This window comes from Sinocyclocheilus anshuiensis, unplaced genomic scaffold, assembly GCF_001515605.1.
Source record: "Sinocyclocheilus anshuiensis isolate Anshui unplaced genomic scaffold, SAMN03320099.WGS_v1.1 scaffold457, whole genome shotgun sequence".
NCBI lineage: Eukaryota > Metazoa > Chordata > Actinopteri > Cypriniformes > Cyprinidae > Sinocyclocheilus > Sinocyclocheilus anshuiensis.
In genome coordinates, this window is record NW_015537939.1 from 2,030,503 (window position 1) to 2,043,186 (window position 12,684).

The 12,684-nt window shown below is 34.8% G+C and overlaps 1 protein-coding gene across 4 annotated transcripts in view; it reads left to right on the forward strand.

The window, feature by feature from the left end:
• Positions 1-12,684, forward strand: part of celf4 (CUGBP, Elav-like family member 4) — a 91,426-nt gene that overhangs the window by 29,708 nt on the left and 49,034 nt on the right. For all 4 annotated transcript variants that reach the window (XM_016451410.1, XM_016451426.1, XM_016451417.1 and 1 more), the window contains exon 2: positions 613-695. In XM_016451410.1, coding sequence (XP_016306896.1) covers positions 613-695 — 83 coding nt within the window. The remainder of the gene's footprint in view (positions 1-612; positions 696-12,684) is intronic.

The following is a 12,684-nucleotide window of genomic DNA, read 5'->3' on the forward strand; positions in this document are numbered from 1 at the left end:
GACAGACAGACAGACAGACAGACAGACAGACACACACACACAGAGATTCCTGCCTTTATTACACCGTATCTTCACCGGACGCGACAGTTGCCGTGCCGCAACAGCTAAAGTCTGTCTACACTGGACGCGAAAAAGCGACCGTTGAAAATCATTTTAAATTTGTGTCAATACGTCATAAATAGAACGCAGCAGCATTTTTCTGGCGGAAATTTGTTGTGTCGCGACGTTAATGAGCAAGCATACAAAAACATACTCTGTTAAATGTTGATACCAGGACGGCCTTGTAGCCAGAAAATTACAAGAAGCAGCATATTTTTTTCCACAAACACACGCACACACACACTTGTATTTGCGCTCACTCTCCGTCTTTCTCAGGGGAGCGTGAGTGTGTATGGCTGTGGGCATGTGCTCTCAGAAAGTCTTCATCGCTCTTCTGTCTTTTATGACTCGGTGTCTGCTACACAAATGTAATAACATTGTTTTTCTTTCTTGGATTGGCGAAAACAATATGAAGGTAGAGAGCCCAGCTCTACTCAAACAGACACCTGCTTGTGTCTCAACCTCTCTGACCTGTCTTTAATTTATCTCTGTCTCTGTTATTTCCTCTCTCAGGTTGTGCCTTCCTCACATACTGTGCAAGAGAATCAGCGCTAAAAGCTCAGACCGCGCTTCACGAGCAGAAGACGCTACCTGGGGTAGGTCATCACGGTCAAACTGGCACATAAACACATGCAAATAAGAAAACACATGCACACTGGTACAAATGGGTAGTTGACATAATACTATAGGGAAGTTGGCAACGTGACATGCTGAAATCTATATAATAATCACTATAGCATTTTGGTGTTGTTGTTTTTTTATTTTAATTATACATGTACTATGCATGTAAATTTTAATATATATAAAAATATATTAAACTGTATATGTATACTGTCATTCAAAGTTTGGGAGTCAGCAATTTTTTTATGTAGGGTTTTTTTTATTATTATTTTTAATTAATACGTTTTTGCTGAAGAAAAATGTTAACTTTTATTCGGCAAGAATGAATAAAATTGATCAAAAGTGGCAGTAAAGATATTTAAAATGCTACAAATTATTTTTAAAATAATAATAATGTGCCATTGTTTGCACACAAAATATTAAGCATAGCATCTATTTTCAACATTTATAATAGTAAATCAAATGTTTCTGGAGTGCCAAATCATCATATTAAAATCATTTCTGATGGATCATGTGACACTAAAGACTAGCGTAATGATGCTGAAAATTCAGATTTGCCATCATAAAAATAAATTGCATTTTAAAATGTACTACAATAGAAAATTTATTTTAAATAGCAATAATATTTCACATTATTTATTGTTTTTTTTTTTTAAGTAAACATTAAAAAATGATCTTGCAGACCCCAAACTTTTGCCACTTTTGAATGGTTATGTGTGTGTATACAGTATATCTATATTTATTCATATACAGTAAATAAAAAATAGATAGTGTATGCATTATGTGTCAACTACCCAAACTTACATGTAATGCATTTTAAATTTTAAGCACATTTTATGTAGGTTTATTTATTATGTATTTATTTTTTGCCAAAAAGTTAGCCCTCAAAAAGCGATAACTCTTCTTTTTTTGGCTCCGTTTTCAATCTCGTCCACTTGTACTCTTCCTTCCTTTTCCTCTCCATCTCTCTCTCTTTCTCTCTGGAAGAGCCTTATACCCAAGGGCAAGAACTACACAGCACCACATTAGAGCTGTCCTATTTATAGTGTCTTTTAGTGTCTCTGAGCATGTGTGTGTGTGTGTGTGTGTGTGTGTGTGCAAGCGTGCCGTATGAATGTCTGCGGGCACGTGTGTGTGTGTGTGTGTGTGTGTATTACTCCGTCACTCCTCTTTGGGTTAGTACAAACTTGCTGTCCTGCTCTAACATTGTTTGGTTGTAGTGTGTGTGCGTGTGTGTTTTGAAGTTGCTCCGTTAGCTCTTGCTCAGCTCGGATTGGTGTGTTCTGTTTTAATGACGCCTCCAGGGAGAATGACAGTTGCTGTGGCGAACGGAATGCCTTTGATGCGAGTGATTATGACATCATAGATGTTGAATACAGGGGGAGTCACTTTGCTGGAGTTCCTTTCTTTTAGTGCAAAGAATATTCACTCGGTAAAAAACGCTCACACAGCCATACACGTTTTGCTCTTTTTTTTTTTTCCCCCACATGAACGTGTAAGTCATCATGTTAGATGTTGACTGTAATAAGAAAACCCTTGATCGTCTTATTATGAGCACATCTATTCGCAAGAAATGCAAACGCAGCAGCTGCAAATGAATTCAATCGAAGGCTCTGCCTATCACAAATGTTTCATAAGAATACTAATTACCCAGAGGAACGTTTTATCACTCGGGTTGCTCATTCAGAGCTCAGGAGACTTAATGGAGTTCTTGGTTGGGTTTTATTTTAGTCTTTGTCTCAGATGTTTCACCTATAATTTCTTAAGATAATTATAGTTTTAAAAATGGAGGATTAGAGCTGTAAAATTAATATGGGTACTATATCTGAGATATAGTGATGGGTTTGGAAGAATTTAATGAGAAATATTGGAGAAATATTACACTTTTCTTGACAGACCTGAGCATAGACATTTGTTGAGTCCTATTTGGAAACATTGGAGATTACTGGGGTCTTTTTTTTTTAATCTGGTATAATTTTGGTATCAGAGGTATTATTATAGTTTTTATTAGTAATTAGATTTTTTTATTTTCATTTTTAATTTTACTTTTTTAGTCATTTTTTAGCGTTTTTGTCATTTTTAAACTTTTTCTAAATATGTCTATATATTTATATTTCAGGTTTAGTTTTAGTTAATTTTAGAAAATGAGAATAGTTGCCTTGGCTGCTAGTTTTTTTTTTTTCAGTTAACATCTATTTGTTTAATTTTAATTAGCAAAAAAATTTATTTTAGTTAACTAGTAACCCTGAAACAATCTGAGATATTTTATTTGATATTTACAGTATAACCAGAAATCTCCATTTGTTTTCCAAATTATCAAATTTTTCTCTAAGGGGATACAGCTGATGTTTAATTTTTCATGCGTACAGTATGAGCCATCATGGCCACTTCAAATATAAGCAAATTTTTATTGTGAATAGTAAAGGCTTAAGTAAACAAAGAAAGAGAGAGAGAAAGCAGAATAAATAAATCTGGAGAAATGAAGAAAAGTCATTGGAACGTTTTATGTGTTTTATCTGCAGGAGAATCTTGAGCCATCCCACCATTTCTTTTCCTTTCTTTCTCTTTGTCCCCCCTCTCAGCCTTTATGCAGTAATCTCTCTCATTTTTCCACTTCACTTGACAGCTTGATGGTTTTTAGGAAAGTGGTTTTTATGTTAGAAAGTTCTGTCAAGTGCAAGAAGCCTCCCAAGCTCCAGTTGGGAAGAGATAGAATGAGCCAGAGAGAGTGGGCTGCACTTGGACCTTCAAAATCACAGCTCAATAGCAGAGTCGCTCCAAATGAGTGGTGAAAAACACATTTGCGCCTGTTAGCTTAAAGCCTGACCCTCTCTGACGCTTTCTTTTGTTTGGTATGGGATCACCTCACTGACTAAAATAAAATCACGCAAACATTTATATTGTGCTTATCAAGCATTTCTGCCATATTTGACACCACAATATTGCAGCTATAAAGTAATGCAGGACAGAATATAGTGTTTATAAGTGTAATTTGGTTTAAGGTGTATTACCTACTGGTATGATACCTTATATTTTTTGCTGGGTTATTACATATAGGTATATAATCATTTTTCACATTTTCCAGGCTATATTCTTATGCTTTTATATCTTGTATAATGGTAGTCAAGGTTCCTCATACCAAAAACCATCTTAATTTAGCTTTATATGATTTTCATACTTATTTTTTTCCCGTTCTGACCTTTACAATTAAACCAGCGGGTCTGGTACTGTACCTTTAAGACTTGCTTGTGAATTACCTGTCATGTCTGACTGTCCCATCATGTAGGTTTAGTTTCATTCATGAAGTTTCTGGTAACTAAATATCCATTTATAAATAAATTAGGTGATCATATGTTAATGTGGTCATGATTGTCAAATTGTAATTATGACTATTTCGAAATAACTTTTTGCACATAGTACATCAAAACTGAAGCTTAAGTATGAAATACATAGAAAAGAAATCAAGTGTAGCGTTAGTTCTGGCAGGTCACGTTAGTCAAGCTCTCATCAGCTGACTCTCAGCTGATCCCCATCTACCTATGGGAATACGACACCTATCTAAGCATTCATATATAAGGTCCCTCAGTATTATCAGCAGTTTTCGCATTGCTCAATAGCTAATTACCCTCCTCCATCCCCAGCTCCTCCTCTGTCAGTCAGGATTCAGCCTTCTGATTATCCTTTGAATCAGACTAATTCTAAAATGTGTACATAAAATTATTGAACTTTAATGATATCTGCAATACATTTATGTTGGTTCTGTTCTGTTTACCCTGGGGAGGTTATCGCTGCTCTCCCTGCTCTCATAAATGCTAGGCTGCATGGATGCGCAGGGAGTTCTTGCCCAGAACAGAACCATACGGCCAATCCAAAATGTATGCTAATTGTCAATCATCTTTGACGATAGTGGTCCTGACAGAACAAAGGAATTCCTTTTTTTTTTTTTTTTTTAAGATATGACTCCTTTAATTGACGTTTTTGTCCTTTTTTTGACCGTTACTGCTGTATTTGTCGTGTGTTAAACGTGAAATGTTAAAAATGTTTTTGAAACACCTCAAAAGCGCCCCAAGGATGCGTTTATTGATATTATATGATCAAAAATACAGTAAAACAGGAATATTGTGAAATAATATTGCAATTTAAAATAACTCTTATTTTAATATATTTAAAACGTAATTTATTATGGTCATAGCAAAACAGAATTTTCAGCAGCCATTACTCCTTCAGATATCATTCTAATATGATGATTTAGTGTTCATGAAACACTTTTCATTATTATCGAAGTTAAAAATGGTTGTGCTACTTTTTTTTAGGATTTTTTGATGAATAGGACGTTCAGAAGAAAAGCATTTATTTAAATGTAATTATTTTCACAATTTAAAGTGTAAGTATTAGTTTCTTATACTGTGTGTGTGTGTGTGTGTGTGACCCAAACATTTGAACAGTATTGTACAAATGTGTCAGAACTTTTAGCAAGGCATATCTGTATTCATTAATATAACATAAAAATGTTTTAAAAGCCTTGTGAGTTTGACTAGTTTAAAAGATGACACAGCTTTTGAAGTTACAATATTGTGTTTCATACATACAGAAGGACTTTTTTTTTTTTTTTGTGGGGGACGATGGCAGTGACAAGCCAGGCCAGGCTCTCATGCACACTGCATTTATTAAAATCTCTCTTCTGGCCTCTCTCGTACTAGAGTATGATGCCTCAGAAGCACTCTATTGATTCTGGCACTGGGCCTCATCAGCGGGAGGGTGTGTGTACATACCCACGGCCGCTCTCTCGCTCACGTTTAAATACACACGCACGGACAAGTACAAACGGAGAAGCTATTACTCACTGCAATGAACACAAATGCAGAATGTTCACAAATATGCATTCATGCAGATGAATATTCATGTAGAAATATTTCCTGGAGACTAATGCTTGTTGTGGCATAGCCATACACAGATACACACTATGGCTGTGCTCGAAATGAAATACTATTATTTGATGTATCTGTATGTATATATGCAATTATTTGTTTATTTACTTTTGCATTATTATTATTATTATTATTACTACTATTATTACATCAACTTTGAACCTTGATAAACAAGAGACATTTGACTTTGTGTTTGTACTGGTCAGAGTAGGTGTGTGTGTGGGTGTGTTTTATTGCCGTGATTGTCTGGGAAGGAATGATACTCGTTAATAACTAATTTTAAAAAACTAAATGTATTGTGAGATTTTTATTGTGAAAATTATTGTAATTTCAGTTAAAATCTCCAATGAATAAATTATTACAATTACAAATAGAACACCAATTTTCTTTCATTTTTATTGTAAGAATTGTCGTTACAGTTAAAAACTCCAATAAATAATTCAAAAAATAGAATACTACTTTTTTCCATTTTTTTATTATGAGGAATTATTGTAATAACAGTTAAAGTGCCCCTATTATGGGTAATGAAAGGTTCATATTTTGGTTTTGGGAGTCCCCAACAACAGGTTGACATGCATGCAAGGTCAAAAAACACTTTCATTGTCTTATAATATGCATTTATTTTTACCTTACTTGCTCAACAACTCCCAAACGATTCGCTCAACGATTCATTTTTCCAAACCCCTCCTTTGCGTGACGCTAATCTGCGGTGATTGGTCCGATTTGTCTCATTTTCATTTCATCATGCCTGTAATGCCTGATAAAGCAGTGTTTGTGAGCGCAGTGCTGCTTTGTGTACAAATGTCAACATGAAACGGTTTGGGATTTGTTTTAAAAACGACTCTTTTCAATGATTCCGAGTCGACTCTTTCTTTTGAGAGACAATAACTTTATACATGGTGCACTTTCAGATTTAAAACTTTGCAGGATGTTTTCATTCACTTAGAGCTGTGTTACACACTGCATGAAAGGTAATTTTCAAAAATCCATAATAGGGGCACTTTAAAAACTCCAATAAAGTATTCACAAAATAAAATTAAAAAATTTCTCACATTTTTATTGTGAGAATTATTGTAATTACAATATTAAAAGCTCGAATACAGTATTCCAAGTTTATTGTAAGTACTGCTTAGTATTTAAAAGTAGTACTCAAATCAGTATGAACATTTCAAACAGCTATATTGTTGTCGCTTTAACTCCTTACGTGCATGTTTAATTCAGCAAGCGCCATCCATTTATCGTCTCATAAATAAATTCAGTTATTTTGCATTTCTAATCCCGTTTTGTATAAAAAATGTCTTAACTTTTGACAGCCCGATCAAATAATGAAGTCAAAAGAGATCTCCGTTCATATTGATTTTGTTTATTTGTCAGAATAGAATGTCAAGTTGATCGCATTGCATTATGGGATACAGTGTTTCACACAGTGCGCTCTGGTTGCACGTTCTGGCAAATGTTGCATCATTTGGGTCCTCACGCCTACAGAAAACTGGCACAGAATGCACTGTATGCACACGGCATGCTACTTTCTTTCAGAAATAGTATTCAATTCTGAACATATCCAAAGATAAACCTACCTCAGCTCCCACGTACACGCACATATATCTAGAAAAAAATGCACACACCTACTCACAAATATGTATTTAAAAACATGCATTCATACTCTCAAAAAGATAAATGTACTGTCCATTGATCCCTAATGGTACATACTGACAGTCTGTGGATAAGCAAGCACAACGTGGATCAATGGATCATTTTGTAACTCATAAAGGTACACACACACCTACACCAGCTCTGATCTCTGATATGAGCCTGAGCCGTGCCTCCAGGAGCAGAGATGAAATGGGAATAGAGTAGGGATGGAAGGGAGGATTGAAACGCATGAAGGGAAGAAAGAAAGAAGGACAGAAGAGGAAGCAGCAGGCGATGTGGCTCTTTGCTCTGATTTCTGTTCATTTACTTACTCTCTCTTTCTCTCTCTCTGGCGATTGTGTGAGATATGCTACAGACCCAGAAATCCATACCATTGACCAACCGCGCGACCTACTTTTGTGGCAGCTCTTTCAATAAGTCTGCCGTCTGGTCAATATAGACCTGTTCCCCGAGAGAGGCACAGGAAAAAGGAAGTGTGAAGACCTTTGGATGTGTTGTGTTTTTTAAACTGGTGTGCAGGGCCTATCCATTTTACTGTATTCGTGTATAAACATGCTGTTAGTCTTACACTGCAAGTCAAATGTTTGGATTCATTATTACAGTTTAGAGTAATATTAAAATCATTAAAATGGGAAAATAACTAAAATTGAAGTGTGGGAATGAGACCTAAAATGTGTCAAATGTAAAATGTGTAGAAACATTCTTGTATTTAATCCTAGGCGCATCCTGGAATGATATTTAAACGTTATTTTCCCATGAATTTCACATGTACTAGACACTTTCTCTTCACTGTCCAATCCAACTCATTTATTTAAAATTCTATATTTAATTTTAAATATTTTATATAAAATATGCAAGATATATTTTATATTTTGATGGATTGATTTAGAACTAAATTAATGCTTTCATTCAGCAAAAATGTTATCCAAAAATTAGAGTAAAGACATTTATAATATAACAAAAGATTGTTTTTTTAAATTTGATATTTATTAAAGAATCCTGAAAAAAATTTATTACAATTTCCACAAAAATACCAAGCATTATAAAGCAACTTTTTTTAACACTGATAATAATAAGAAATGTTTCTTGAACAGCAAATCAGCTAATAATATTTCACAATATTACTGTTTAACTATTTTTGCAGCCTTGATGAACATAAGAGACCTTTTTCAGAAACTTGTGTGTATATTTATTTATATTTACAAAGTCTGTTTCAAATATATATATAGTATATAATATATATAGTATATCATAAAAAGGCACTTAAGATCATAAGAAATATAATTTGAGCATTATAAGTTGAGCACGTCACAATTCTAATTATCTTTATGGTCTTTATATTCTTTATGCAAAATATATTTTCTCTCTTTTTTTCTTTTGATTTTGCAGTGAAATGTCTCCTGAGCGCATTTTCATGCGATTCACCTCATCTGTCTCCGAATCTGCGGTTGACCTCCTTCTTGCAAGAGAACCTAACTCAGAATCACCTGCGAGTTCACAGTCCTTACATAATCACTCACAGCTCCCAGTGATTAAACCTGAGAATCTGTCGCTGAGAGAGATGTTTTGACAGATACTCGTCTGTTGTCGTGAAAAATAGATACTCTTCTTCTCAACTCAGCTCGCTGCCTCCACTGTGGGGGCCCGCTGTACTGATTACAACATTATGTAATATGGAAGAGACGCTCTATATCGAGAATTCAGTGTGAAGAAATGCTTGTGACAGCACAGTGGCCCAGGAAAGAGGGGGGGGACAAATTTCCTTTGCAGCCAATGTCGTGCTGACTTCGTCTAAACACTGTGCGGGCGCCCGGAGTGGATGAGACAATAGGTACATTGACATATCCACTCATAATAGCGGCATGGAGCAGACAGCAGTTGCGTGTGGTGATTTGTTGCTGGTTAATACGACTGTGCTGTGGTCTGAGCCATATGCTGGCGGAATAATAAACTTTGCAGGGAAGGGCATTTGTCCGATGTGATTGGTTTTATTGAAGGACGCATTTTCACAAATCTTATTCGAGACCCGGTGGCACAACAGTTTGGTAGCCGGGGCAAGCGGACACAACAACAACAGCGACGCGGGAATAAAAGCGCAATTGCAGGCCGTGACTTGGCTGCCTTTTAATTATTGATGGCCACTTCGGCTCTGCATTGGGCAGTAATTGCATTACAGGTCACTTCTCAATAGCAATCTGTGAAAGTTGTGGTGATGTGTGCTGGGAGCCGATCGATAGGCGCTGTCCAGGGTGCTGGATTCAGACACACTTTCATTCTGTCTTTATGTCTCTCTCTCTTTCTCTCTCTCTCTCTCACTCGTTCTACTTTCTGCTCTGTTTCTCACCTGTATGTTCAGGTTCCCTCTTTCATGGCATTTATGCTTGAAGCTGTTAGTCGATTGGAAATCTTTCATCTTTTTTCAAGATTGAAAGAATTTTCAGGTTTACACTGCTTAAACAGGTATTTCATTGTGCAAAATTGAGCTACTGTTTTTTTTTATTATTATTATTAAGCCCTGTTATGACAGGACTAGTTTTCCCTGAGGAGGTCATCCTGTCTGACTTTATTTCTGCCTGAACTGGTTTATTTCTTTATTTATTTTAGTGACACAACCTCGGTGAAACGGGAGGAAATCTCATTACATCCGAGTAGCAGTGTCTGTGATTGCGGTATATTTTTGCCCAGTGTTTCTCATTTATTTTGACCTTCTTTGAATGCCATATCCAAAGCTGAATTTCTTTCTTTTTTATTATGGATTCATTATGGATTTCTTGTTTATTTTTCTGGGTAAAATCAACAAATCAGTTGATAGTTCAAATACTGCTGGCAAAAATTAAATCAATAAGGGACATTTGATCATAGGCCGCTTACAATGGCCACTGTAGTAAAACCCATTTGGTTTGCATCCACAGGCACATATAGACTATTTTACAATGGATTTTTTAGTATAAATTATTAATATAATTTATTTTGTTTATAATTGTTTTTTTTATACTAATTACATTATTGACTATCATTTTTTTAATTGCACTACTGTTTAAAGGTTGGGGTCAATAAAATACGTTTTTAAAAGAAACAAATACATTACTTTTATTCAGCATCAAAAATGACAGTACAGACATTTATACAATTACAAAAATTTTGAATGGTAGTGTGTATTACATTTTGTCACATAATATTTTTATAAAACAATATATAAGCATATAACAACATTTATATAAGAAACTATAAATAGTCAAATCTAATGGTAATGGTTGATTGATCTTAGGAAATATTCTAATATTTTGAGATACCGGATTTTTGACTTTCATGAGCTGTAAGCTCTAATCATCAAAATTAAAACAAAAAAACTTTTGAAATGTTTTACTTTACATGTAATGAATCTAGAATATATATTATATATAATTTTATATAGGGTAAACGTACCTATTAAGCTCACCAAAGTCTACATTGAGACATTTTTAGTGCACAAGATATTGGTTTCAGTACAAAAAGTTATGTTAAAATAAAAGATTAATCTCTCACACAAAAATATTTAGTTTTATTTTAAATGACAAAAGCATTTCAATTAAGATATACATCATTAAATGCAAAAAGTCTGGCTGTGCTTAATGGGTACATGTCTGTACCCTTTAAGCACACCCCTGTTCCCATTAAGCTCACATCATGTTTTATTAAAAATTATTGCTTATTTTAAACAACCTTTTTAAAGAATAATTGAATTCTTCAAAAGTCAATCACAAAAAAAAAAAAACGGAACACAAAAATCAAGCAACAAGGCATTCAATTTGATCAGTTATATATTCATAATGAAATGTCATTTAAGCACATTGCAACATCTAGACTAGTCCATGTTCAGCTAAGTAACACAAATTCAAAAATCAAATAAAACAAACCAATAAAACATTTCATTCACGGGGATGAACACAGAGACTAGCCTCATTATTAAGCCTCTTATTAAAGGGGTCATATGATGCGATTTCAAGTTTTCCTTTCTCTTTGGAGTGTTACAAGCTGATTGTGCGACTGAAGCCCTGCAGTGGCAGGAGCAGAACCTGCAGAAGAGTGCCCTTCTACAGCTGGTGCTCAAACTACAGCCAAACCAGCACAGCACACTCCGGCCCAACCACATCACACAGCTACAAAAACACAATTACATTGCTTACTGGAAAGATGCCACTAAATTACAAAAGAAGATGGAGCTGTATTTAGACCTAAACAGAGACTACAAACCAGCAGAATACCTGAGCTGTGTAAAAGATCACAAATTAAGAAAGACACTGACAAAATACAGACTGAGTGATCACTGTCTGGCTATAGAGAGAGGACGACACAGACAGAGATGGCAGCCGCGAGAACAGAGACTGTGTTCACTGTGCTCACAGAAAGAGCTGGAAACAGAGGAACATTTCTTACTGCACTGTGATTACTATCACAACATTAGAGCTGCATATTTCCCCAAATTCCAACAAATTAAACCACATTTTATGGCATTACCAAATACAGAAAAATTAAGTGACATTTTAGGGGAAGATTCCAAAATGATCACAACAGCAGCAAGATATGTATCAGCCTGTCACAAACTAAGACTGTCAGCCAGTGGACAAAACTGAAGCAAGAGCATTTCTTACATGTACTGTTGTGCAATTTATTTATTTATATATATATATATTTTTTAAACAATATCTTTAATATTTTTCTTGTTTGTGGAAAAAAGAAAAAAAGAAAGCACACGTACTTATTTACTTAATTATTTTACATATCTATTGTTGTTTTGTTTATGTATTATATAATTGTTTATTCATGTAATGGACAATGCTTTGGCAATACTGTGCAAGTCATGCCAATAAAGCTCAATTGAATTGAATTGAATTGAGAGCGTGACAGAGTGTGAGAGAGAGTGTGAGAGAGAGTGTGAGAGAGAGTGTGAGAGAGAGCGCGAGAGAGAGCGCGAGAGAGAGAGCGCGAGAGAGAGAGCGAGAGAGAGAGAGAGGGGGTAATTTTTTATAAATTTAATGTAATATTTATTAAAATTACAATATTTAGCAAAACAAATAATCTAGATCATGTATTAAGGTCATACATATTTTATTATGAACAACTACTATTAACAATATCTATGAAATTATACTTTTTCTTATTGATGTCACACTGAAGCGGTGTGATTTTCATAGTAGTGCACCCTTTAAGCTCACCTTAAAATAATATGAAATCTTTCAAAAATACAGTAGTTTAAAACCACAGACCAGCAATAAACTATCAATTTATAATATTATAGATGTAAAAGTACAAGCCAGTAATGCCTGTGAAGTAATATATTAGCGTATCACAAAATCTTATACAGCTAGTCAGCTAACTGTGTTCTGTAGCATCTGCGCTATGT